General features: G+C 38.7%; 1 protein-coding gene across 17 annotated transcripts; it reads left to right on the forward strand.

The window, feature by feature from the left end:
- BCLAF1 (BCL2 associated transcription factor 1) lies at positions 1 to 25,334 on the forward strand. Of its 17 annotated transcripts, none has more exons than XM_063151492.1 (15): positions 3 to 151; positions 5,290 to 5,428; positions 6,462 to 6,535; positions 7,532 to 7,624; positions 8,490 to 8,613; positions 9,462 to 10,367; positions 11,797 to 12,468; positions 12,579 to 12,748; positions 15,430 to 15,535; positions 16,435 to 16,519; positions 17,182 to 17,357; positions 18,506 to 18,686; positions 22,880 to 23,026; positions 24,614 to 24,823; positions 24,964 to 25,334. In XM_063151492.1, the coding sequence occupies exons 5-15, from the start codon at positions 8,510 to 8,512 to the stop codon at positions 24,967 to 24,969; spliced, it is 2,763 nt and encodes a 920-aa protein (XP_063007562.1). In that variant the 5' UTR covers positions 3 to 151; positions 5,290 to 5,428; positions 6,462 to 6,535; positions 7,532 to 7,624; positions 8,490 to 8,509; the 3' UTR covers positions 24,970 to 25,334. The 17 variants fall into 17 exon arrangements, 15 of the variants coding, with proteins under 15 accessions (XP_063007570.1, XP_063007562.1, XP_063007566.1 ...); XM_063151496.1 differs by having other exon boundaries at positions 8,496 to 8,613; XM_063151499.1 differs by lacking the exon at positions 7,532 to 7,624 and having other exon boundaries at positions 9,462 to 9,710; positions 9,810 to 10,367.
- The last annotated feature ends 1,463 nt before the right edge of the window (positions 25,335 to 26,797 follow it).

The following is a 26,797-nucleotide window of genomic DNA, read 5'->3' on the forward strand; positions in this document are numbered from 1 at the left end:
ACGATTCGGCGGCGGCGGCAGCAGCCCCCCGCGCCCCTCCCGGTGGTTTTTGCTTTTCCCCGCGGGCTTCACGTCTTTTCCTCCGACGAGACGGAAAATGGCCGCCCGGTTGCCGTAAGGGAGCGGGGCCGCCGGGAGTTCCGCCCGCCAGGTGAGAGAAGGGCGGAGGTAGAGGGGCTGCATGGAGGCTTGGCGGGGCGGTGGCCCCTGGTTGGGGGGAAGATGGCGGGGGGAGCCTGAGGGGGAGCAGCCCGGCCCTGCCCCGCCCCCAGCGCGCGGTGCTCGCGCGCCGCGCCGTCCCGCCTTCCCGCGCCGCGTGACCTCGGCGCTCCGCAGCCATTATCCCGATTATCCCGATTATCCCGCGCCAGCCGACGGAACGGGACGGGAACGAGCGGTCGCCGTCACCGCCCTGACGCGGGCCCCCGCTTCCCGCGGGAGCCGGACCGAGCCGGTGCCGTTCCTCCCTGCGCCCCGGGAAGCGAAGGTAGAAGGGGAAGGGGCGGCGGGAGGCGGCAGCGGAGCTGCCTGGGAGCTCCTGGAGGCCTGGCGGGATGAGGGTGTCGGGGTATGTGGGGAATGGGCGGCCGGCCGGCCCCGTTGGGCTTGCGCCCCAGGTGCGCGGCCTTTGGCTTTGGGCCTCCCCGGGGAGGCAGGAAGGCCCGAGGGGATGTGGTTGTACAGCGCTGGTTACCGGAATGTTAAATTTCCCCGTTATCAGTGTGGGTGTGACACGGACGAGGGAAACGGTGCCGGAGAGAAAGGATGGTTCCCGGTATTGAATCAGCCTTGACGGTCGGTGGAGGAACTTCCCTTCGGGCATGGCTGTGGTTCAGGCGCTTGTGCCTGAGGTGCCCCACGCCTCCCTGCGCCTTTCCTGCCCTGATTGCAGATGCCCGCAAAGCCCCGTGAGGGACCGCAGCGGGTTTTATGCCCCTCGCTGAAAGGGACTATTGTGTTGCCCGTCTTGATTGTGCTGTACTATGCAACCATTGCAGGATCATTCCCGTTATTTTCCTTTTGCTTTGTAAACCTCCTACTTTTCGCCTTTAATTCTATGAAAATCAGATTCTTGTTTTGTGTGTCATGTTGATCCTTTACGAAGTCAGTACAACCCATCACTTGTTTATCTCGGAGATCAAAGTTTTGTCCTCAGAGGAGCAGTTAAATCTTACTACAGAAAGACGTGAGGGCATGCAAAACAAAGGTGCTCCTGACTCTGCGAGTAGTCACTGCTTAAGCAATGCAAATGTATAAAAATATCACTTAGAATAGTTGTTCTTGGTGTGGGAGGGATTAGTTAAACAGCGTGGAGTTGCAGGAAAATGCTGTCTAGCTGCTTTTCTCCTCCCTCCTCCTCGTCCTCCTCTCTGATAATCATGTCGTTTTGGACAAAAGTAGGGAAGAATGAGGACGGGGTAATGGCTTTGGCGCTGAGGTGTGCTCCAGGCATGCGTCTGTCTTGTGTCAGGGAAAGTAAGAATTGCATCCTCCCACTTGCTGCTTTTGATGTTGAGTGACAGGCTGTGCTGGATGGCCAGACGAGGTTCGATGTGTTACATATATCAGTGCTTGGAGCTGGAATGCCTCTTTCCTGAGCAAGGCTTTAGCGTGCAAAGCCTCTGTGGAGCAACTTCTCAGGTGGGGGCTGAGGCTGCCAGAATCCTGGGGTGGAGGTAGGAGCACATACCGTGAAGAAGAGCCTGTTCGCATTGAGAATGCAGAAAACTTGAAGTGGTCGTAGGAATCTAGGAAAAAATCAGCTCCTAGTTTGGAGCTAGGGTGCAGATATTTGGATGGATTATATTCAGGCTGGGTGTCAAGAAGAAGCAGTGCTGTAGGGGCTTGCGGAATGCCAGAGAACATCTGCAGTTTGTTTACAGGTAGCAGAGGTAAGTGAAGAAAGCTACTGAAGAAAGTGCTCTGTTTGTCAGTGTGAGAGTTTCTCCCAAAGGAATTCTGAAAAGCGCGTTGCTTGCTTGTTCATTGTGCTGGCACTGGCCTCGTGCAGCTTTGTGGTAAATGGGATCTGGGAGGTGATGTGCCTGAAAAGGCAGCTTTTGTCCAGAGTAGTTTTCTTATGGAGCACTGCTGCAGCCTACCAAGCACCTCTGAGGGTGTCAGTCTCGGAACAAATGAGGGCAGGAAGATTGGCTTTTCTGCAGCAGCAGTTCGTGTAGTTCATAGCAGAGATTGGGGAGAGCGTGGTGTAAGGGCGTGTGAAAACACAGTGTGTAAAACACACACACAGAAATAACAAAGGCTGTCCAAAACAGTGTGTGTCCAACAGCATGCTAATTCCTTTTTGTGTATGCACCCATTTCTCAGTCACTTCAGTTTCTTTGTTTTTTTAGTTAGAGGAGAAACATGGTTTTGTTTGCCATTAGTATTACATAAAAGACAGCTAACAATCATATGACGGTTTTGCAGAGGTGATTTTGCTGTTACTAGGATGCTGATTTTTGACTTAATTTAGAAATATTTTGTGTTATTTTCTGTATAGAAATTAACGAGTTGGGGGAGAAGAAGGCCTTAGTATGTCTTACTGTTTCCATTGTATTTCCAGCATATTAAATGGAATAGTGAAGTAGTGCTTCCCACCTCTTGTTTGTATATAGTAGTTTGGGCATATTTGCCATGGAATTTTAGGTTTTGAAGGCATCCAAGTCACCGATGATCTAAGTAGGATGGGTTTAAGTGACTATAAAATGCGTTCTATTCTTATGTATGATGGGCCCTGCTAGAGTTGTGGACATTAAAAAAAAAGGGGGGGTGGATAAGAGAGTGGATAAGAAAGCACAGCAGATGTGCAAGCGCTGAATAGATGACTTACAGTGTCGTCTCATTAAGACTGACTTTATTTATTTCTATGGGTGCATTATGAGAAACTACTACAAATTCTGTGGAATTTTATGAAGACTGTCCTATCCCCTTTTGTGTTGTCATGGTTGTATAATCATCCCGTCTTTTGAAGCCTGAATCTCTGAATGAAAACTCATTTTGGCAATAGCTTGTGAATTACTTCGACAAGATTTTTATTTAAATCTACCTGACAGCTCTCAAATAATGTTTAAGCAAGAGAAATGCAGACTACGAGATAGCTCTAAAGGAAGGGTAGCTAAAACAATGGATCTAAGAGGGAGCAGTGTTTTGCTAGTGTAAGTGGGTAGAACCGTCCTAAAATGTCTTAAACTAACATGTGATGTACAACTTGTTAAACGGCCTAAGAGATGTGCTGTATCACAGTCTGTGCACTCTGACAAAACTCCAACACCACTGGTGTAGTGAAGACTCCTAAAAATATTATATAAAAGGAATTGGTTACCATTTTCCTTGTACTTCTTATTTTTTTATTAAACATAGCAAATGCTGACAGTGTCACTTACTTCCTTCTTATTGTGTTGCTTGTGATGGGATAAGCCCAGTTGTGTTGTATATCTTCTTTTTGCTTGATGGTCGCACTTGCTGGCCAAGACTGATTGAAGATGCCCAAAGACGAAGACATCCTGTTGTTTTTTTCATTAAGAAACTTATCTGGATGTGATTCAGTAACTGACAGATGATGGACTAGCCAATTTTCAGAAAACGTGGTTTCTGTGTTAAGTCTTGGTTGTTTGGGTGTGTTTGGTTTTCCTTATTTTGACTTCATATGTGTGTGTTTATTATGGTGAGGTTTTTTGTTTGTTGGTGGGGTTTGCTGATGCTTTGGATTTTATTTTTAAAGCTGTTTGCAAGTATTGTTAAAAATCTTAAATACCATCAAGTTTGTTGATTCTTGAGGCTATGCCAGGCTGGGTTCAGGGAAGCTTTAAGTTTGTGGTGCTGCCAAAAGAAGCAGTTCTGCCCAGCTGCTGTTTCAATTTCCCTGTGTTGGCCCAAGTGTTTGTGGGCTGTGTAATGAACCATATAAAAAAAAAAAAGTTGTATTGAAAGTGATCCAGTATGTGGGTGCAGAAATACTTAGACTGGCATAGGAAAGACCATCAGGAATGTGAGGAAATACAGGATAGCAGAGATGGGACAGTTTCTTTAAACTAGCAGAGCCACATTATTCTGTGGAGCTGCAGCAGCTTCCTTTGTAAAATCCAGATTTTTTTTTTTTTTAACATGGCAGTGAAATGGTTGAGGGCCAGGCATCTCCTTTCAATTATTTAGGGTGGAAAGTGAGGAAAAAGAGGGAAAAGGCTCCAGTGTGGAGCCCTGGTATTTCAGGCACAGGCGCTGTTCCTAGCAGATGTGGTCCTCTCTAAAAAATGCTGGGCGATAGTGACGGCACCTTTTCACATTGTTGATGCACACGTTTGGCAGAGTGTGGGTCTCTTCTGAGAACAACAAGTAATGCTTAGGACCTCTTTGTCATTGCCTTTACTGTGCCCTTCCTTGGTGTGGTGGAGCCGCTGCAGCCTGGCCATGGGCAGGAAGAGGCTGCGGGTGATCTCCTTTGCCGCCGTGAGCCGGGATGTTGTAGCTGTGGTGCTCTGAGGGTGGGTGCTGCTTCTGTGGAGGTGTGCAGCATGTAGAGCTAACTATCACAGACAGCTGTGTTCCTACATACTCCTGGTGCTACCTCCGTTCTTTTCCAAATGGGCTTTAATAAAGGTTAATAAAATTTTAGATTCTTGCATATTTTGAGAATATTTACATGGACTGAAAAAACCTCAGCTATGTATGTAGTCTTTTCACTTCTGTTCTTAAGTATCAGTGTTGTTTGGATAAGTTGGGTCTTATGTGTAAAGGTTTTACCTATTACAGCTAAATGGAAACAAAAGCTGCAAATAGTTAAATGGTTTTTATTCAGTAGTTAAGGTTTTTTAATAAAAGTTTTTTGTTTTGTTTTTAAATGTTATATCCATACTCTTCTTAAAAAACTTGAATGGGAAAAGGGTGGCAGATATGTTTTAGCTGCCAGGGTTGGATGTGGTATAGCTAATGTGTTGTTTAAAAACAAAAGTGTGGCTGCTTTTCACCTTTGCCAGTTGCTGGAAAAGATTTCTAAGACTGAAAAACTCACTACCGGAGTTTAAGTTATGGTAATTTAAGATCCTGTCTTCTACTTAGAGGTTTTAAAAGTGAAGCCGCTATCTTGTTCCATATCCCCAGGATCTAAACACTTGTCTAAATCAGGATTTGGGATTTCAGCTAGCACCAGTTTAAGTCAGAAATCTAGATTATATAAGTATTCATTTAAAATCTCAGCCTGAACTTGAAGTTTTGTTGCTTTTTCTGTACTAGACTTCTGAATGCCTTCGTTACCCTTTACTGGCTAATACCATCTCGCCTTTTGTCTAGACAAAATCTGACATGGTCCGATACACTACTGTGCTCCTTCGGAGACTCATGCTTGCTGATGATGAGAAGTAAAAACTTAATCTTAATAAAGCATATGTTTTGTAGAAATTGGAAATATCTTGGTCACTACTAGTGAATGGTAAGTGGACTTTTGAAAGCAGTGTTTATGAGCACAAATGCTACCTTTCTTCTTTTAGATGAAGAAAACACCTATGAACGAGTGTGGAAGTGTCCTTTAGGAGCAGTCAATATATTATGCCTTTGGATTTAATGAATTGAATTGTTGAGCTGCAGAATTTCTGAAGATCCAGACTGTCTATAGCAAACTGGGATAAAATCCCTGTTTTGTTGCTTGAGTGGAATTGAAAAGTGTGCTTAATGTTGAGTTGGACTACAAATGTCCATAGTCTTAAGGCTTGGAGGGAATTAAAAACTGAGGCCAGTGAAGAATTCAAACATTAGGGACTGGCTTTGTTCTTATAGTTATGCTCCCGTTCTGCATAACTGTAAAAGAGCTGGTTCTTGAAGACGTTTGCTCTGTAGGTGAAATTATATATGTATGCATTTTAAACAAGAAATTATACTAGAGTAATGCTTCTGTAAATATTGCAAGAGAAACCTAAACACAAAGCTTGCACCGTTGGCCTGAGTTCTCATCCCCATTTTTTTTTCCAGTATGATAGCTCTAGTGAAGTGCAGAGCTGTGTGCTAGAGTTCAAACTGGTCTAAAAGTTTGCCACTGTCCTTTTTGCCTCCCTCTTTCTGGCTGCATGCTGTTATTTGCTCCATAATCCAGCTCAGTTTGGCCCTTCATTAAGCCACTTGGATAACCTAGTTAAACGAAAGTGGTTTCTAGGTGTCAAGAGCTGGTCACTGGAGGACCTGAAGGCTGTCAGGGCCACTCTGAAGGTGAGGATAATGTGTTGCACAGCCCTGTTACCAAGGCTGAGGAGGGAGTGATCATGGATGGAAAGGGATTTGCCACTTTTGGCAGTGGCTGGCTCTTGAGCTGCTCCCGTCTCAGTGTGCAGCATCACTGAGTCCAAGAGTAAATTTGGTATTTGTTATGTATTGTCTTTTCATGAGGTTATTGTTTGAACCCGTTTAAGCAAAAAGGTGCTTCCTTTTAGCAAATGTTTGTGTCTTTGACAGTCTCACTTTTTGTTCTATAGGACTCAGTATTGCTGAAAGCGCAAATACGGAGTTTTGAAATAATTTCTTCATTGATATCAACTAACAGTTTGAGGTAAGTTTAACTTAAGTCCTTTTTAAATGTTCTGATTGATCTCAGTAATTGAAAATTAGATCTTACTTTGCTTTCCTGTATTTTATGCTTGCAGTAAGAAGCTACAGTATATAAAGCTGTCTTGTAAAGATCAACTGTACTTGTCGTACATAGAATGCAAATAATGTAAAGCTGAGATCGAGTTATATTATAAACATTGTGCATCTGATGTTCGGTTTGATAATTACTTGTAACAGAAAAAACCCCACCAGGTTTTGTTTTCTGTCACTCTTGGAAAATTGGCATTTCTTAAATAGTTTAAAAGGTCCAAATTTATGTTACCTGTGTGTATTCGTCCTAAGTGATTGCAAGGTATTTTCTGTAAACTTAATTGAACTCAATGAATTAGAAAATATCTTCAGAGTATAGGTTCTGCAAATTTGCTCTTTAGTGGAAGGAGCCAGTAAAAAAAGAGCATTCAACACACTCTTCTTCGCCAAGGTAAATAGTTTTTTCTGAGTTACATGGAAGTTTGGTTTAAATTCAGTTTTTGCTGGGCTGGTTTCAGATGAGGTTACATCTCTTAGGCCATGCGAACTCTCATGGGGAAAGTCATGTGGGGCAGGAGGAACCAGTTGATAGGAGGAAAGGTCATCTGCTTTTCTCTTTTTGGTTCTCTTAGATATGTCTAAAGTCTCTGTAATTTTGGTAAATTTGAATTAAACTATGTTGTTGTTTTTTTGTTTACATAATTGAAATACCACCCAGGTAATGAGAAAGGTGATATAAGAGAAAGTCCTTGTTGTGTTGAGCTAGTATTTTTTAACAGTAATTTAGGCTTTAAAGCCTGTTTGCAATACAGGTGGTAAATGTTTGCTTTTTCCATTTCTGTTTTAATTTTATTATTAAACTATTATAATTGAGCATTCAAAGGCCTGAAAATGTCTAGTTACTTGTTCCTAGCTTTTATTCAGGTTGTCTAATGTGACACTTGTTTTTTGTTTTTTTTTTTTAAAGCTGGGCAATTTCAAAAGAAAATGGTAATGGGTCAAAGGTTTTATTAATTAAATTGGGGATTTTTAGCCACTGATCCGAAAAGAAAAGGAAAAGGTGTGTATTTTTTTGTGGTTAGCACTAATTCTAAATATCTATTATGACTGTACATAAGAAGAAATGATAGTTTATTATTAATTACTTTCTTTTATTTGTCATTGATTCATAAATAAGTTGTAGCATAATTTGTGCTGAAGTGTGTTGAATCTTGTTGCAAGCCATATTGTTTAACTAGTTGTTAAAATCTTTAAGTTGGCCATGCATTTTACATGTAGGTTAAAAAGCTAAGTTAATCTAAAATGATGCAGGATGGGCATCTTGAGCAGTGGAAGTTCAGATCAGAGGGATGAGCTTTAGTACGTGTGGTTAAGAGAAATAATGCCTGTGGGTCAAATTAACAACTGCTAGACCAAATACTTCAGGGCTTTTTCTTTGCTCATGTGAATGGTGCATTGTTGAGGACTGTGAACTCCTCGTGGAGAAGGAACAGTGCATTGGAAATGCAAGAGAACTATAAACAACACAATAGCTAGAATTTTGTTACAATATATTAAGATATCCGGAATTACATTAGTCTTTCCTTAATTTGCAGAAATGTTTCATTTTCTGCTGCTTCCTTTCTCCTACAGGATCTGTGTGCAGTTAAATCTGGAAAAAACCTTTCACTGTTACACTTCATGTTTTCAGAGAAACTGTGTGCACTGCAGCAACGTTAAATCCTTTAAAATGTGGTTAAGTTTTTAATTTACTAATAAATGTACTTACACTGTCTCCAAAGCTCTTCTGTTTAGCAAATGTTATACTACTTTGTAATAGTGTCATTTTAGTAAATGCAAATTTTGTTCATTTATATAATTTACATGGATGCTAAATGGTCGCTTCTATTTTTTTCCCTCCTCTCATTGCTTTTCCTTTTGGGAAGGAGTAGATCTACTAGCAAAAATGGGTCGATCTAATTCTAGATCACATTCGTCAAGATCGAAGTCCAGATCTCAGTCCAGCTCTAGGTCAAGATCCAGATCACATTCAAGAAAAAAGAGATATAGGTAAGTCTTACTGCCTGAATAGGTGATTTGGTATTATTAGTTTTTAGCCATAAAATGTTTTTCACTTGCATGATGCTATTGCAGAAGTGAGCCTGGAATCCTATTTCATTTTAGGCAGTAGGTAAACTATGCTTTGAGTGTAATTTTTGTTTAATTTTTTTCTATCCCTCTTACTGTATCTCAAGATAACTTCAGAATGGTAGTGGTTCTTCATGATTCCTGGCCCATTTGATTCTTCCCTTCTGCTTTACATGATGTTTTCTTCATCTAGCCTCTTTCTCTGTAATTTGTTACTTCTTACTAAACTTTTTATATCTGAAGTAACTGAAGACTTCAGTAGATAAGTTTTGCTGTATGTTGTCTTCTCAATTGCCTCCAGTGTTTTCCTCATCTTACTTACTAGTGGACGTTACCATCTCCCATAAGGAGTGGGTCAGTTGAGTTTTTACTGTCTCAGCTGCTGCCATGCACAGGCTGGGATATTACACTGGGGGGGCCATGTCACTCCCTGTTCCAGGCTGTGAACAGTGGTGGCTGAGCAACTGAATGCTGTGTTCCAGGGTGGTGATGATCTCTAATGAAATGTCTGGGTAGGCCAGTGAGGCTGCTAGTGTCTTAACCACGTGATGCCAGGTTTCACAGTCTTTAGCGGTATAGACATGTTTATTATAATTCATTTATTTCAGAAAAAATAAAGAGAGATTGCAGAAGTTACTTAAAGACCAGGGAGTCTGCATCCTTTGCCTTCTGAGTGCATTTTGAGAAATCTAGCATTTTGCATCAAGGCACTTTTTTTTTTCCCCTCAGATTTTCCAGTTGTAAAATGTTAATGTTGTTTTTTATTTTAGCTCCAGGTCTCGGTCAAGGACGTATTCCCGATCTCGGAGCAGAGATCGTGTTTATTCTAGAGATTATCGCAGAGATTACAGGAATAATAGAGGAATGAGGCGTCCCTATGGCTACAGAGGAAGAGGCAGAGGGTATTACCAAGGAGGAGGCGGTAGATACCATCGAGGAGGCTACAGGCCTGTGTGGAACCGAAGACACTCCAGAAGCCCTCGGCGCGGCCGCTCCCGTTCCAGAAGTCCAAAACGAAGGTCGGTGTCTTCCCAGAGGTCCCGGAGCAGGTCTCGTCGATCTTACAGATCTTCCCGGTCCCCGAGGTCCTCTTCATCTCGTTCTTCATCCCCATACAGCAAATCACCCGTCTCTTCCAAAAGACGCGCATCTCTGGAAAAGCAGGCCAAGAAAACTGAAGGGGCTCCTTTGCAAGACAGTCCCATGAAAAATAAATCACAAGATGAACAGAAAGATACATTTGAACACGACCCATCGGAGTCTCTTGACGATTTTAACAAATCATCAGCAGCTTCTGGCGACATTTGGCCTGGCCTTTCAGCGTATGATAACAGTCCAAGGTCACCCCATAGTCCTTCTATTGCCACCCCACCTAGTCAGAGTTCATCTTGCTCTGATGCCCCTCTGCTTAGCACAGCCCACTCAGCAAAGGACACACCTCAGCATTCCCATTCCATTCAGCATAGTCCTGAGAGATCTGGCTCTGGTTCTCTTGGAAATGGCTCTAGCCGCTATAGTCCTTCTCAGAATAGCCCATTGCATCATATCCCTTCGAGGAGAAGCCCTGCAAAGACAATCCCATCACAGTGTGCCCCCCGTGAGGAGGCTCGAGTGCGGTCATTTTATCCTGAGGGTGGTGAACAGGAAACTGCAAAAGGTGGAAAGTTTATGAAAAGGTAAGAACCAAGTTACAAGGCTACTGTTGCCTTTTAAAAATATTGTTAAGAGTTTCGTCAAGATCATCACTGTAACCTTGGAAAATGCATTATGGAAGGCTAGTATTACTAGTCTAGTTGGAATTGAACTTGAAAGATATATATGCCGTCTCCTGCTAGGATGCTCCAAGGCCTTGAAATTTGGGTAATAGAGATAGGGACACGTATCCTTAAGGAGGAATTGGTTTGTGCTTTTCCTCTATGGTTTATCTTGTACTCAATTTTTTACTGATAAGAAAAATCTTAATTGGAATAGTGCATCAGACTTGCTGGCTTGATAGTGAACTCTGTTCAGGTATTTCAGAATTTTAAAGCTTCATGTAGTTTGAAATGCAAGTATTCTGGAAGTCTAGAAATGTCTATGTTGTGCAATAATTTTTTTATGTTGACATAAACAGCATCAATTGTCTAATTGTGTCGTGCAATATGAAAACTGTGATGTCTTGAATTGCATTACTTGTCAAAGAGGGTAGGTGTTGGTATTCTAGGAATATAATGCTGTTGATGTGAAGGGAATTCAGTGTATATATTCCAATGAATGTAAAATTCTTCAATTTGTTCTTAAAAGGTTTGACATAATAGTAATTTTTGAAAGTTGTTAGTCTTACTGGCATTAGACTGTTCCTTTTGAATGTGACTGTTGTTTCAGTGGATTTCTTGCAAAAAGAGTTAGAAGTTGTACCTATGCTATATAGGCTTGATTGTAAGCTTTTAAATTAATTTGTCTAGTCAGTGCTTTATTATGTAAAAAAGTTACTGCTTAGGAGATCAAAAATACAACTTCTCTTGCATCAGATGTGTTGGAGTTGGTGAAGGTATTATAACCTGTGTGAACATAGCATACAGATAAGGCAGTGGCTGAAATAATTACTTGGTGTGTTTCTGTGTTTAGGAGAGCTGCCTTCTAATGGTTCCCTGCTTGAACACAATATAGTGAATGTACTAAGCCTGTGCCAGATTGTGGAATTATCTTAGTAATGTGCAGGATCTTGAAAATAATTCACTTTTTTTATGCTACTACTTCAACTCTTTCAGCAAAAGAAGTGCAAAATGAATTGCGGTCTTGAGTTTTCAAGCCATGTGAATTTGATGGAAAAAATTACTAGTGTAATGAGAGAGAATGTGAAACTGGGTACTGATTAAGAAAACAAGCAAGTAAATTTCTAGGCATTCTACAGAAAGGCATTATATTCTTCAGATGCCTCCAGTAGTGCATATATGATAGTGGATGCAGTGTTAATGATGTGCCAAGCATTGCATGCTAAAGTTAATTGCTCGGAGGAATGTATTTTCATCTTCTTCTTGGTGTGGAATTGACACAAAAGGGGAATGCAAGTGAACTGGAATGAATGCAATCCAGAGTTACCAGTTTCTTCTTTGCTATCCACAGGTACACAGATGAAGAGTCTAGAGTATACCTGCTTGATAGGGGTAATACCAGGGAGAAGGAGGCCCAGAAGGAGAGAGGATCAGAAAAAGGGAGGACAGAGGGAGAAAGGGAATGGGAGGAACAGGAAACTTTAGATTTTTTCGTTGATAAAGAGACTGGGAAGGAAAAGTTTAATGACTCTGAAGGGGAGGACACAGAGGAGACAGAGGATTACAGACAGTTCAGAAAATCTGTCCTGGCAGATCAGGGTAAAAATTTTCCTACTGCATCTCACCGGAATGCTGAGGAGGAAGGAACCAAATACAAATCTAAAATATCAATCAAGGGCAATAGAGAGAGCGATGGATTTAGAGATGAGAAAAGTTATAAGCTTAAAGAGACTGGCTATGTAGTGGAAAGGCCTAGTGCAACAAAAGATAAGCACAAGGAAGAAGACAAGAGTTCTGAGAGACTAATGATGAAGAAAGAAACTCAGTCACCTGAGCAGGTAAAGTCTGAAAAGCTCAAAGAACTCTTTGATTACAGTCCTCCTCTACACAAGAATCTGGATGCGAGAGAAAAATCCACCTTCAGAGAGGAGAGCCCACTTAGGATCAAAATGATAGCCAGTGACTCCCATCGTCCTGAAGTTAAACTCAAAATGGCACCAGTACCTCTTGATGATTCCAATAGGTAAATGATTCCACTTTACAGTGTGGTTCTCCACCTGCCTGCAGTGTTGTTCGTATTTATTTAAACTAGTGGTTTCTTTTGTGTGTCTCTTTGTTGTTGATGCATTTTAGACCTGCTTCCTTGACTAAAGACAGGCTGCTTGCTAGCACACTTGTCCATTCCGTCAAGAAGGAGCAAGAGTTCCGATCCATCTTTGACCACATTAAGTTGCCACAGGCCAGCAAAAGCACATCAGAGTCATTTATTCAGCACATTGTGTCCTTGGTTCACCATGTCAAAGGTATGTGTTTAGTTTATTGTGCCAGATATGTGGCTGACAAGTTCATTTAAGTCCATTTGCTGTTCCTAGTACAGGAAGATTTCAGGTCTCTTCTAATGTTGTGATTTACCCAGATTTTCTTCCTGTTGAGGTATGCATGAGAATAATTAGAAAAATAATAGCCACGGAAACTAGGACAAAAGAACCACAGGCAGTGTAGAGTATAATAGCAGGTATTCTATGTTTCCAGATAAATGTTTGATCCTAGGTAGCATAGAATGTTTGAATTTCTGCACTGCAGTTTACACATACGCTGGTTAGTTTTTCTAATTTTATTTGAATGAGTTTACCGTACAATTTTATATTAAATGTTGTGGTGTGGGTTGACAGATGTCTTTGGACTGTAAATAATAATGGCATTCCTTTTGAAGTATTCTAGAGGTCATTTCCAGATTCTTATTAGAAGGGATTTTTTTTCCCCCTCAGGAAGATTTAAGAAAAAATCTGTTGTAAATGGTAGTAAAGTTCATGGTTATAATGTGTTTTATTCCTATATGACAATATTTTCAGGAATTTCACTTACACAAACTTGGCAGTGGCTAAATAAACCTCCATTAAATGAGTTATACACGAATTATTTTCTGATATTACAGTAGTGGCTATTTTGTATAAACACCAAGAAGAACCCTCAACAAACCAATACAACAGAAGTCCTCCCCCAAAACCACTGAAATCCAAACCTGGACCATAACATACCACATCAAAGTAGATATGTTTCATTTAGGTCATATCCTCTGAAGTATTTTTATGGGAAAATAGATAATTCCTAACATTCCCTGGGGATGTCTAGAGTATTCTTTAAATGTTTTGTTTTTTTTTTTTCTATAGCATTTGCTTTATTTCACTGGACTTTTGTCTTGCTGTTGTGTTAAATGTAACTGAGATAGTACAAAACTGATGAAAGTAATTTTGCCATATCACCACAGTAAAGGGAAAAGTGGAAATGCTTAATTAGGTACCAGTTTCAATGAACCTGTCTGTAAGCATTGTTTTTAAGATGCATTACCTTCTAAAATTGCTGAGATTTGTGTGCTAGAAATATGTGCTGAATTCAGTTAAAAATCTCCATTTTGTTGACATAATTCAGTTTACTAAAGCCAAGTTATTTCCTTCATATTGAATTGCTTACAAAGTAGTAGTCAATGATAATGCACTAAGATAATGTATTAGTTAAAAAAATATTGGGATACCTGTTTAGTGTATAATTATTTGTTGTGAACATATCTATTTATTGATGTGTAAAGAAAGACTCAAACCAGTGAGAGCTTCTGTAAATTTTTGCTTATATGATACATATGTAACTGTAGGTAAAAATAATACTTGCAGAACTCTCACATGTTGATCACAGAATAGACTTTTTCTGTAAATTTTTCTATGTTGAATATCTTATAAATTTAACAGCCTGTCTGGTCAAGTTATTAGAATGTGTACTGTTATGGTTGTTTTGGAAGCAGAACATCTCTTTAAGTTTCAGATTTACTGTGGTCTGTGATCAGAATTTTTGTAACTTTTTTGACAAACTGAAGTTATGTTCATTATTGGTGTGATGCGACCAGTCTGAACAGCTCTTTATTAATGTAGAGCTGAAAATGCCCAGTGATGTTTTCTTTTTCATTGTAACTAGGTCCTGGAATGTGTTTTGAAATGGCAAAATCCATGTTACAAAAGTAAAATAGCTGTTGAAAGATACAGATGCCAAACAGGCAAAGTTGAACCTTCTGTCTTCCTGGCAAAAATGGCATAAAAACAGAATTACTAGCTCAAATTCCTGTGTTTGATGGAATTATGATTGAGGCACTACCCTTGTAGTGGCCGTTTCAAGTTTTAATGGTTGGTTATGAGACAAATGCTGGATGCCGGGCGGTAAGTTGATACAGATGTATGTTGACCTGTTAAGCAGATAGCTTGCTTCATATGTAACATTTCATAGCTCATGACTTTTATGTATTTCTATATTACATTTAAACACATTTGTTGAGCTGGTTTAAAAACTGAGTTTTGCTGTGGCTAATTTAACTGTCTCTGAAGGAAGGAGAAAATTTGTCAGAGAAGTTGTCAAGTTTGCCAAGATGCCAGATGCTTAAATGAATTTATTTATGCATAGGTGTGTTAATTGTATCGTTTATCATCACCCAATCAAGAAATTGTATTCCTTTAAGAAAAGAGTTGTTAGGTCATTCGTGTAGTTATTGAAGCGCACATTTCTTAAATGTTTGCAACTAATTCTTATTTTAAGTTAGAGATGAGATGAATGGTAAAGTGTACTTGCTGCAAATATTTAGGACTCAAAAGTAACTTCACTTTCTCTTGTGGGCAAAATATAAAATAACAGTTTAAGAAATTGCTCTTTGTCATTAGAGGAAAATGTCACTGAAAATGAGCAAGTCCAGTCAGTAAATGATGCTTGAGTTAGATGTGATACAATCATGACTACGTAGTAGACTTGCAGTGATGCTGTGCGCTGTTATTTTCTTCGGGTTACAGTGTGTGTAAAAATAGGGAAAACGCCACATTTGCTTGTCCTGATAAATTTATTGAAAGTACTGTGGGTTTTGCCTGCTACTTGCCTTTCTGTCAGGAATGAAATACGTGGCAGTTGAATGAAACTAATGAAACAGTGTTTTTTCTATTGTAACCAACAGAGCAATACTTCAAGTCGGCTGGAATGACCCTAAATGAGAGGTTCACTGCGTATCAAAAAGCAACTGAGGAGCACTGCACCCGACAAAAGAGCCCAGAAATACATAGGTATATGTTAACTGCATATGCAGATGCTTTGTGTTTCAAATAATGTCTTCTAATATTTATTTTGAGAACCCAAAATACTTTTTCTAATCTGGATGAGATAATTTGTATAATTACAAAGTACAAAAAAAAAAAAAACCTTCTGTAAAAGAGAACTCATCTGAGTCAGGTCTGGCTTCATCTGTGGTTTTGTGACAGATGTCTTCTCTACCTCTGTATCTCATTTGGGATATATTTACTTTTCTCACATGCAGTGCTCAAATATTGAGGGGCATATGTCTTGAAGATGAAAAGAAGCCCTGTACATGCATCTTTCTTCTTCAGTGTGAAATGTTCCATCTCATACTACTTTAGTTTTTGTGTGTGTTAATTTACAGCAGTTTTTTGAAAAATCTGAGAATCTAAAAGGTAAGAAGGTAGGCATGCAGATGTAGTGTCTGATCATGTGCTCTAGTTTTATGATGCAGTGTACTATATTTGTGTTGCATGTGAGGATACAGTATCTAACTTCACAATTTTTCTTGTTTAGAACTTTTGACTTTACAGCAAACTATCATAGTGCTAATGGTTTCTTGGAGTGGGTGGGCTTTCAACTGGCTACATATACTGGTCCTTTTGAAATAAATCATTAAACATTTTTTTTGTCTTCCAAGCTATACTTAAAATATGAAACATCAGTCTGCCTGTTTTCTGTATTTGTGTTTTTTAGCATACTTCACACAGAACAGAATTACAGTTTTTCATTTTTAGTCTGCTTCTGTATTCTGATGGTGAGGTTTAATAATTGAGAAAGTTTATTCTACTGCAAAAATGCCTGGTTCGTCAGTTTTCTGTTGAAATGTTTGAGGCTGTTATCAGTCATGTACATGTATGGCAAGACACTGCTTTTATTTTACACTTAGGAGGATTGACATCTCTCCAAGTACCCTGAGGAAGCATACCCGTTTAACAGGTGAAGAGAGAGTCTTTAAGGAAGAAAGTCAAAAAGTAGGTTCTAAGTAAATGTCCTATCTGTGCTTCTAAACTTAGTCTCCTTTTAAATCTCAACTTCATCTCTGGTTTTCCGGATAAAAATACAAAATTGTATTGTACCTAGAGTACTTGCGTTTAGATTTTTTTTTTCTTTTGAGTAAAACATGTTATCAAGAAGCTGGTTTATGTAGTGTGATTTTGCTATATTAATAAAATGGTACATAAGGTCAAGTCTTTTGCTATGCTTCCTTTCTTCTTGCATGTTTTTTTACCAAGGACAAAGAATAGGTTTAGGGCAGAGGGAAATACCAGGATGGTCAGTGAGTAGTGTGGTTAAACTACAAAGGTGGTTGTGCTCTGTTCAAAAACAATTCACCAGAAGAAATAAATACGTAATTATATCTTCAAATCATGTATTGTTGTGGTCTGTATCATCAAAAACTAGACACCAATTGGCTTGATGGGAATGCTTGTTTGAAACTGAAATTCTTAGCTGTTCTTTTTTTACATGTAGCCATTTCATGTAAAGGGCAAAGTCAATTTGTGTGCTGAAGTTTGTTGAAAAATAGGTAAATTCTCTCTTTTTATATTTTAATTGATGCACAGCTTGCCTTTTCACTGAGATTCTCTTGATGTTGTATTTCAGTATTTGTTGCAAAATATACATTTGTTTACAGGGAGATAAAAAATTGAGATGTGATTCTGCTGATCTTCGGCATGACATTGACCGACGTAGAAAAGAACGAAGTAAGGAGCGAGGAGACTCAAAGGGTTCCAGGGAATCCAGTGGGTCAAGAAAGCAAGAGAAAACTCCAAAAGATTACAAGGATTACAAATCTTACAAAGATGACAGGTAAATATTTGATGTCCCTATAGAGGATTTTAGCTTCTAATTAGCCTTTTGTAATTGTAAGCTTAATTGCTTTCAATTTTCAATGTATAATGGATCATTTAATTTTAAACAATTAAAATTATTTGTTTTACAGCAAATATGTATTATCTGTCTTTTACACGGCTTATGGTGGATGAGGACAAAAACTTTGGAATAGCAAGCTAACACTGAAAAAAAAAATGACAAATTAATCTGTCCTATTATCCAGGCTACATCAGGAGGTTGGACTTCAATGCAATACATTTCTATAAACAGTTTGTGTAAGAACTTTGGTTCGTTATGCTTGATTCCGCACTTTTTCAACTCATAACACCCAGAGTATGAGAATTTTACTGATACTTAGGTTTTAACATGGGTGAGAAGGGGAATTTCTAAATTTGTCTAAAGCCAGTGGGCTGTTTTAAGAAAAAAATGTTAGTATGTTAGCATATCTCAGTGGATACTGTGTAGAAGTGGTAAGAGTTACTTCAGGTATGACCTTTCTTTGAATAGAATGTTAAAATCTTGTAAATTGGGTCAAGTTAATATCACTATGGGGTTACTAAAAGTTTTGCTGTAGGAATTTTTCCCTGTTTTGTATTGTATATATATAAAATGAATTTTTACTTACACTTCCTGTTTCCCATTTACTTTGACTTTGGTATCCACATTTTTTTCCACTGGCTAATTTCCCTACAGCCATTTATGTAGGGAAGCCCATACCATACCTCTCAACAGTGTGCAAACTGAACTGTGTCAAGTTACTGTAAAGCTTTACCTTAAGGGGTTTTTCCCTTTAATTTCTGTTTTTCTGCCTCAGAAGAAAGGCAGATCTTAAAAGTAACAGCATCTCTCCATGGCATCAGAATCTAGAAAAGTTGTGTCTTACAGTTTGCAGACTGCTGCTTTCCAACTCACCAGCAATAATATGCATTTAGTGCACTTAAATGTGTCAGAGGAGGCTGGAAAGTGGAAAAATCCTTCGCCTTAATATCTCAGATATGTAACGTGTGACTTTATAACCAGAAGGGGGTTAGTTTTTCATAAAATAGAGACCCGGTTTAGTATAGCATGTTACAGGCTATCTAGTACGTTTAAAATAGCACATAGTATATTTTTTTATTTTTCAGTAAACAAAAAAGAGACCAAGACCGTGCTCGGTCCTCCCCATCTTCCTCCCCATCTTCTTCTTCATCCAGTTCTCGAGAAGAAAAGGATTGCAAGAAGGAAAGAGATGAAGAGTTCAAAACCCACCACGAACAGAAAGAATACTCTGGTTTTGCAGGAGTCAACAGGCCAAGAGGCACCTTTGTAAGTTTTTCTCCTCTTCTTCCCCCAAACACTTCACCAATGGCAATAGCAGAACAACGTAAATGAGGGAGTGTTGGAGTGATTCATGTTAGGCTAGATTTGAGGTCTTTATACGATATACCAAACCTGAAATATTGAGTCTTTTGTTTATCCCTAGCACTTGAATGATCTGTAAATATGCATTAGCATGACATTACAGATCCTAGCATAAGGGTCTGGGGAAACAGGATTATTCCTTGCTCTTGCTCTTCTTTTATAATGCTGCTTCCTAACAGGACCTGGAAATTTACTGTTCTGTAAATTTTAAGTCTTGGGTCCTGATAGCCCTTAGCTCCCTGAACCTTCTGTTTTTCCCTCTCATGTTGGTTTGGTTTTGCACTCCTTTGTGTGTAATACCTGCAACTTTTTATATAGAGAATGGCACATAATTAAAAATAAGTGTCAACCTTGAAACAGCTGTATTGAGGAGATGGTATACTTGTTATTTTTGTGTTTTTTTGGCTTGGACTAGCCACTGAGCATGAAAGTTCATTGATCTACCTCTGGAATGTATTTAAGCATTGTGATTTGGAAAGTGGCATATTGACCACTCTAGTCTTCAGAAAAATCTTAAACTTTCAGACTCCATGGTAATGTAATTATTGATGTATAATTGGGAAACGTAGATGCATTTGGAAAAACTAGGAATCAATAAAGAAGGCCTTGAAAAAGATAGGGAGCACTTAAGAACACCATACAGCCCAAACAAAAAAAAAACAAAACCCAAAAAAACCCACAAACACACACCACTCACCCACCCCTGAACAACATGGCAAAATAGACCTCCAGACTACAGCGAAACACACAAAAATGTTCAAGTTCTGTGTAGGTTGGGAAAAACTGTTCTACATAATAAGTAGGAGTAATTTCATACTTCAACAATAATTTCTTAATGTAGCCTGTAATTAAGACTAAATAATGCTAAAGTGCAGTGTTTAGTATAAATGTTTAATCATGCAAAAAATAAGTTTTGAACTACACATAAGGGTGTCTGAAATGCATGTGGCATGTACCAATACTTGAGGCTTGAATCCTCCATCTAAAAAACTATAGCTACCTAGAGGAAAATGCAAAGTTCTAAATTTCTAACACTGAAAGTGCATCATTTCCTCCTTTCTTCTTATTTTTATATAGTTATGCTATGGAACTATGTGGTGTAAGTATATAAATCCCTGGATGGCGTAGGCATCAAATATGACTATCAGCACAATTTCTAGCTGTATAAAATAATGGCACAAGCAAAACAGAAGTTAAACAAAAGGGAGCTTAAAACTCCATCTCCTGTCAAGGAGATTTAGTGGGAGAAAACTTGTAATTCATTGAAGTCTTCCTGCTTTGTCAAACCAGATTGTAGGTATTGTGAGACAGGTACTACTTCATATGCAATTGAGGTAGATGGGAATTGGAAAGTTAATAGATTTCTACTCATTTAATTGCTAGTGACTACCAGTTTGATCTATGCAGTGATAACAGGTTAATTAATGTTCCTTAACAACATACATGGTCACACACAGGCTTTTGGAACAAAGTGTCTGAGCAGGTGAATCTAAATAGGCCAACTGCTGACTCACATCTCCTCTTTAAGGATAAATCTTGGATGGTATCAAAAACCACAGACCAGGTAGCGTAGGAATGTGTTTGTAAATACAGGCGAATAGTGGCTGCATTCCAGTTACTACTGCTTTGCTTTTGGAGTAAATCAAATGCTTTGGTTTTAAATCTTTCTCCTAACAGGACGCCTTGGAGAATATAACATCTTCCCTATCCAGCAAGCTAATGTTAAGTCAGCAGTGGTTTTTCTCTAACTTTGGCTAGTACACAATCCTCTTGGGTTCTAGGCTTCCCATACATAAGCATCATGAATAGTTTTCAAATATGGACACAGAAATAAGGGTAAATTAGAATTTTTGAACAGCAATGTCATTAGTATCCATATATGAAAGAATTATGTGTAGCAGCTCTGTTTAAAGTGAGTTCTATATAGGAAAATATACACTTGTCTTTTTGGTGCTAGTCTTTCTAATAAATAAGCTGATAAAGTTAACACCATAGTAGATTTTATGTCCTGTAGTTCTTTACCCGAAGGATGATTTGGTACAGGGAAGCATTGATAAAATGGTTAGGAGAACTGTAGATGTTTTTCTTAAGGGGAATCTGATCACAGGACTGAATACCAGGAAATGCTGATGCCTGTTTTTTTCTCTTTTTTTAATCCTGTCATAATTCTGTCTGCCCCCTGCCCCTTCCCCCAGGTTACTGTTTGTTGTGCCCTAATTATGTAAAGCTGTTGGAATCAAGAAAGCATACCTTACTTCCTCCCTTGTACAGTTAGTCTATCGCTTGCCAAATGACTCTCCAAACAATTTTTTGATTTTTTTTTTTTCTCCTAGAGTCTCAGAGTATTGGATAGGTCTTATGAGCCTTCTACAGATTGTTTTACAGTTGGTTGGATTTCAGAGTAATTTTAAATCTGTCCAGCATAAATTCTGCATTAGAAGTTTCAGAGCTTTGTGGAACTAAGTATGCCTAACACTTACCTTTTGAGTTCATTAATGATATATATTTTTGATCTCTGTTTATGAAACACGCTTATTTTTAACAAATAAATTAGCTTCCAGTCATATTTTTTACTATTACTCTGAAGATGCAGTTCTGTGTTTTTAAGTAGGCTACTTTTGGAAATTGTGCTCTTAGTTTTGAGCAGTCCTATCTTCCCCAACTAACCTTTCTTCTCCCCTTCAATGAAGGATATAAACTCATTTAATGTTTTCTACAGGCTAAGTATTTATATGCTGAGATAACAGTATACCTTACTACTTAGAGAATTCTGAGTTAAGGATGGTTTTTGGTGTGAGACTTTTTAGCTGTCCTGGTTCAGGGCAAATTTGGAACTGAACCCCCCCAAGGGGTTCCTCTAGAAAGCAGATTCAATTGGCCCCTCCCCCAACCGGTTCAGGGAAAAAAAAGCCTCCTTGGAGAAAAGTGGAAAAAACTGTCTATTAAACAATAAAACCTAACCAATATTAAACAATAAAACCCCTTGCTGCTCCAAAAGAGATGAAAAACTCAGAAAGTCCCCTCCCCGGGTTGCAGCTCACCTCAGTCTCTGATCAGTCTCTCCAGTGCTGGAAATGGCGCGCCCCAGGCCCGGCCCGGTGGGCCACAGGTGTGAGGTGCCGGTGCTCCCCTGGTGTTCAGTCCAGAGCAGGTTTGAACGGGTCCAAAGAAAAGGGAAAAAATCCAACAGTCCAGGGAACTTCTTTGCCTCAGCTAGCTAAACTAACTAAAAGCAAAGGAGAGCTCTGTCCTGCTGTCTGTCCATCTGCAGCCAACACAGTCCAGGAGCAGGAATGCGGAGGAGTGAGTGCAGCGTCTGAAAACAAACTGCTGCTTCTTCTCTCCCCCCTTCACTCTCTGGAACACTCTTAAAGTGCAAAACTTATTATTCAGCATAAACAGAACGAGAGGACTGGGGATACAAGCATGATGTAGCCAACCCAGGACACCAGCCTAGCATTTTAAAACCTTAGTAATTCATTATAACAAATATTTAAAACACTCCTTTTCACTTTAAGCATTGCTGCTCTGCAGAGTACATGCTTTTGACTTTTTCCTGAGTAAAGAATTTACTCATTTGAAATGTAATTTGGCCTGAGGTACGTTCTTGAATTTCAGTTAAGAACTCTTGAGTAACACACAGTGGATATACTCCTGTGAAAACTGCAGTTAGTATGTATTCCAGAATCACCTTTTCATAAATTATTCAATTGACTCCATAAATACCTTTCTTTTTCCCCTGACAGTTTTGTCCCTGTTTCAGCCTAGCTTTCCTCATGGTTTTTTGTCTGAATAGCTTCAGAAGCTTCTTGTGACCTTTTGTTCCAACACACTGGTTTACTAGCAGTCAAATTTCTTTTCAGTGGTTGTGGGTGAACTTATGACAGGAACTCAAATGTGTTTCAATTAAGTTTAATAGAATCATTATTTCAAAAGGAATGCTTGAATATATTACTTAAGGTAATATGTGAATTTGAAAATGGTTTTTCCACTTGCAGATACTGTAATTAAGCACAGAAAGTATTTTCAGTAATAGAGAACTTGACTCTACTTTGTGGTGTTATGTAAATGATTTAAATGACATCTTGGTTAATCAGTTTCGAATTAGGGGCAGAGGAAGAGCCAGAGGAGTCTTTGCTGGAACAAATACTGGTCCCAGCAACTCAAATACTACTTTTCAGAAGAGACCGAAGGAAGAGGAATGGGATCCTGAATATACCCCAAAAAGCAAGAAATACTTCTTGGTGGGTGTGGAGAAATTGATGTCTTATGCATGCTTTTTTTTTTTTTTCCAAACTTTCTACAAGTGTAGAAGTAGCATGCATGTATGGACAGGGACAAGAGTAACTGTGAGAGTATCAGGGTGGCTGTAGCGGTTGGTTCTGCTTATCTTTCATCTTTCTGCAGCAGGCTGGCAGTAACTGAGGCCTGACATGGAATTTATCTCCAAAAATTTCATCAGGGACTGGGGAAGAAGGCAGGTTCAGAGAAAATTTTTAAAACCCAACTTTAAACCAGAAAGGCTTGTGCTATGTTTTCCTGGATTTACATCTGTATGACATTTGAGATTTGTCTTAGATTGGTCTGGAAGTCTACAGAAGTGAAAGATCAGGAAAAGCTGACAGTATTTGTGGATTTTCATAAGACAGACTCTGTTATGAGCAGTTCTTTGCTCTGAGTACTTTGATAGTCACAAGAAAATCACCACAATTTTGATGCCTTTCTCCCATCTGGATTATGAAAGGAGGACCCTTGATGTAACCACTCTAAGTAGTGCAGTACACTGGATGTGTGGTGTCTGCTCCAGTTATTTCTGTAACAGTGCAAACTTTGAAGGGTATTGTTTCATCATTAAAAGATGATAAGTAATGAAGAGAAGACCTTCTCGTGTAGCATTATAGCTTGTCACAAATACATTAACAGGTAACTAAGAAATAATGCAGTCACAATTCAGATATTTCATTAAGGAGTTCTGTCTTCCTATACATATCTAAACTTTTCTGATCTGTAAACAGAGATGTGATAATCTATTCATGATATTAGAACAATCAATTTTAGCTATTAAACCTGAATTTCTAAAAATATTTTAAATTAAATCAGCTGCCCTTCAACTACTTGTGTATAATTAAGCTGCATTGTATGGGTATGATACGTGTTTAATAGTTCAGACTTCTTTCCAAATCACAAGTTCAGAAAAACCACGTGTTGACGCAAGTGTACCTCACCATTGTAAATAGAAACTTTTTTTTTAATATTGAATAATGGTTTGTAGGTTTCATGCAGTGTGTAAAATGATTGTGAGAACATACCTAATTATATAATGCTGTATTTGGTAGCAAGTCAGCAAACAAAACCAGACAGCCTCGAATATTGTTTGGTGATGTTAGACTTAAATAGTTTGAACTTAATTTGCCCTACATTGTGTTGGTGAGCCAGATTTTCTGAAAACTGCCTTCAGTTGCCTCTTCTTATGAAGTATAAAGAACTCCCTTTGTGCTAAAGAAACCTAGCACTTTTCTATAGCTTCTTTTAAATTTTTTCCCCTCAAAACTAGTAATTTTTTCCCCTCAAAACTAGTAATTCTTAATTCTGAGTGTAAGTTACGGACAAGTGATTTGTTACTAACATTTAAGTAGACCCACAGTGAATAAGGGCTCTTCAAACCGTTGTGTTGTGGTTTTAGTTACAGCATTATGCCTTTTAAGAATAATTGCAATCTGAAGAGAACTTTTTAACATTTACTTTGTTTTATACATTTGCTATAGCATACTAACATTATGGGGTACAGTGAAGAGGTGTCTAACCTTACTCTTTTTCTGGTGTTATTGTAGCATGATGACAGAGATGATGGTGTGGATTATTGGGCCAAAAGAGGAAGAGGCCGTGGTACTTTCCAGCGTGGCAGAGGGCGTTTTAACTTCAAAAAGTCAGGTAGCAGTCCCAAGTGGACGCATGACAAATATCAAGGGGACGGCATTGTGGAAGATGAGGAAGAAACAATTGAGAACAATGAAGAAAAGGACAGACGCAAAGAGGAAAAGGTAAATTGTTCAGTGAATTGCAGATTAGGTACTTCATCTTGCACTATGCCAAGTAATTGGCTGCATGTAGGGATCACTTTAAAGGTTTTGGAGTTGATTATTAACAGTTTACAACAAGAATATTTTCTTTCTTTCCACAGGAATAACCTGGAAGAAAGTTGTAGCTGAAAGAGCAGCTCTTGCACCACCCACACAACATTTTTAATATGTTTTTTTGTTGTCAAATGAATGTAAGCATTTTACTTAAATTTTACTGTTGGAAAGTAGTTTAGAGAGATTGTTTTCGTTTTAAGCCTTTAGAAAAAAATCATGATATAGTAAACTATGTTAATGATCGTACAGGTAGAAAGTAAAATATTTGTAACAACTTTTAAGAAATTTTACTGTTTGTTATATGCAGTGTAATTCTGCTTTGTCCAAATATATGGTCAAGTACAACTCTAAAAGTTTTGATTCTCCCCTATGTCTGTGTTTTATTCTGAAGTAAACTTACAGCTCTGCACACCTAAAATCTTGGAGCAGCATTTTTTATAAACTTATCACTACTTCTCTGTTGCCTTTTTATAAGAATTGTATTTAAGGGTAGTTATCCAGTCACAGTATAAGTACAAACAGCTGTGCAAAATGCTGATTGTATGTTAGTTCATGAGAATCACATTTACATAGTGATAAACCTGGATTCTTATTTCACCCTGCAAGGGTGCAGCAAGAATTTCACTTAAGCAGTGAAATCGTCACTCTTCATTAGTAGCCTAAGAAATACATATGCACATACAAACTACAGTGAGTTTCAAGTGTATTTTTTAATAGCTTAGTCATCAGCAGAACACTTAAGTTAATTTGATGGCAGTATCAATCTAGCTTCTTTTTTAGCAGTTTTTTTTTACAGTTTGTTTGAATTGCCTCTTTAATTTCTCTGTGTGGGCTTGCCTCTCTGAGTGTGTAATCCGGCAAGAGTGAGTCATTCACATGTACAGCATTTAAGTTAAAATGAGAGAGCAGGGCAGGACCAGGTGGGGGGAGAGAAACAAAACACCACAAAATCCCTGAAAAAATAAAACAAGAGATGCTGTAGATAAACTAAATCTTAATGTTACGTGGAGTTAAGAGTGTAGTTGTTCTTACTCACCCCTTCAAAAGGCATAGTATCTTTAAAGTAGGGGAAAAAAAGAGAAGGAAAAGCTTTGATAGAGGTGTTAGTATTAAATACCTATATAATGTATCCCTTCTTATTTGCTTTATTGTTAGGAAGTAGTTAACTCCCGTATACAAATTAAACACTAGAAGGAAGGAAAACAAAACAATCCTTACTGTAGCTGAAGAAACTCTATTTTTTATGTTTTGCTAATTTGCTGGCAGCTGTGTAGAAAGGGAAACAGGAGCAATACTTGCCTCCCAGTAGTAGTTAGTTAATACAGTCATTCCCTCTCTATGTTTTAAAACGTTTAGCCCAGCTAAACAGTTGTTGCCAGATTGGCTTTTACATGTAGAGTGCATCTTTTAATAGCTGTTTGAAGTGATAAACAGGGTATTCTTTGGACTTCTCAGCAAAATTCAGAGTTTGTGTATATTAAATTAAAATAAGCAAAAAAGGGAACAAAGCAAACTTTGCAAACGAAGCAAACATCAGTCAAAGTCTGTCCTAATGAAGTAAAGTTAATCAGTCTGGAACTGAACAGGATCAAGATATGCTTGAGCTGTCATGACCTTATAACAGGTAATTTATATCATTTATATCAAGTTGAAAATGGATGGTTAGGGTCTGTGTGTCACAAAGCAGTACAATTCCTGCAAGATGAGGCAGATTTAGATTTTGTACTTCAGCTGAATATCCACGGAGATCTGGTAGAGATTGCTTTGGTAATGGCATTTGATCCTACAACCCTGTCTGGAGGTTAGATGATAAAATTTTGGGTTTTTTGCAATCCCTAATTTTGTTGTAGTTTATCAGAAATGTAATTTGATTACAGAACA

The sequence above is a fragment of the Melospiza melodia genome, chromosome 3, assembly GCF_035770615.1.
Source record: "Melospiza melodia melodia isolate bMelMel2 chromosome 3, bMelMel2.pri, whole genome shotgun sequence".
NCBI classification, from domain to species: Eukaryota; Metazoa; Chordata; class Aves; order Passeriformes; family Passerellidae; genus Melospiza; species Melospiza melodia.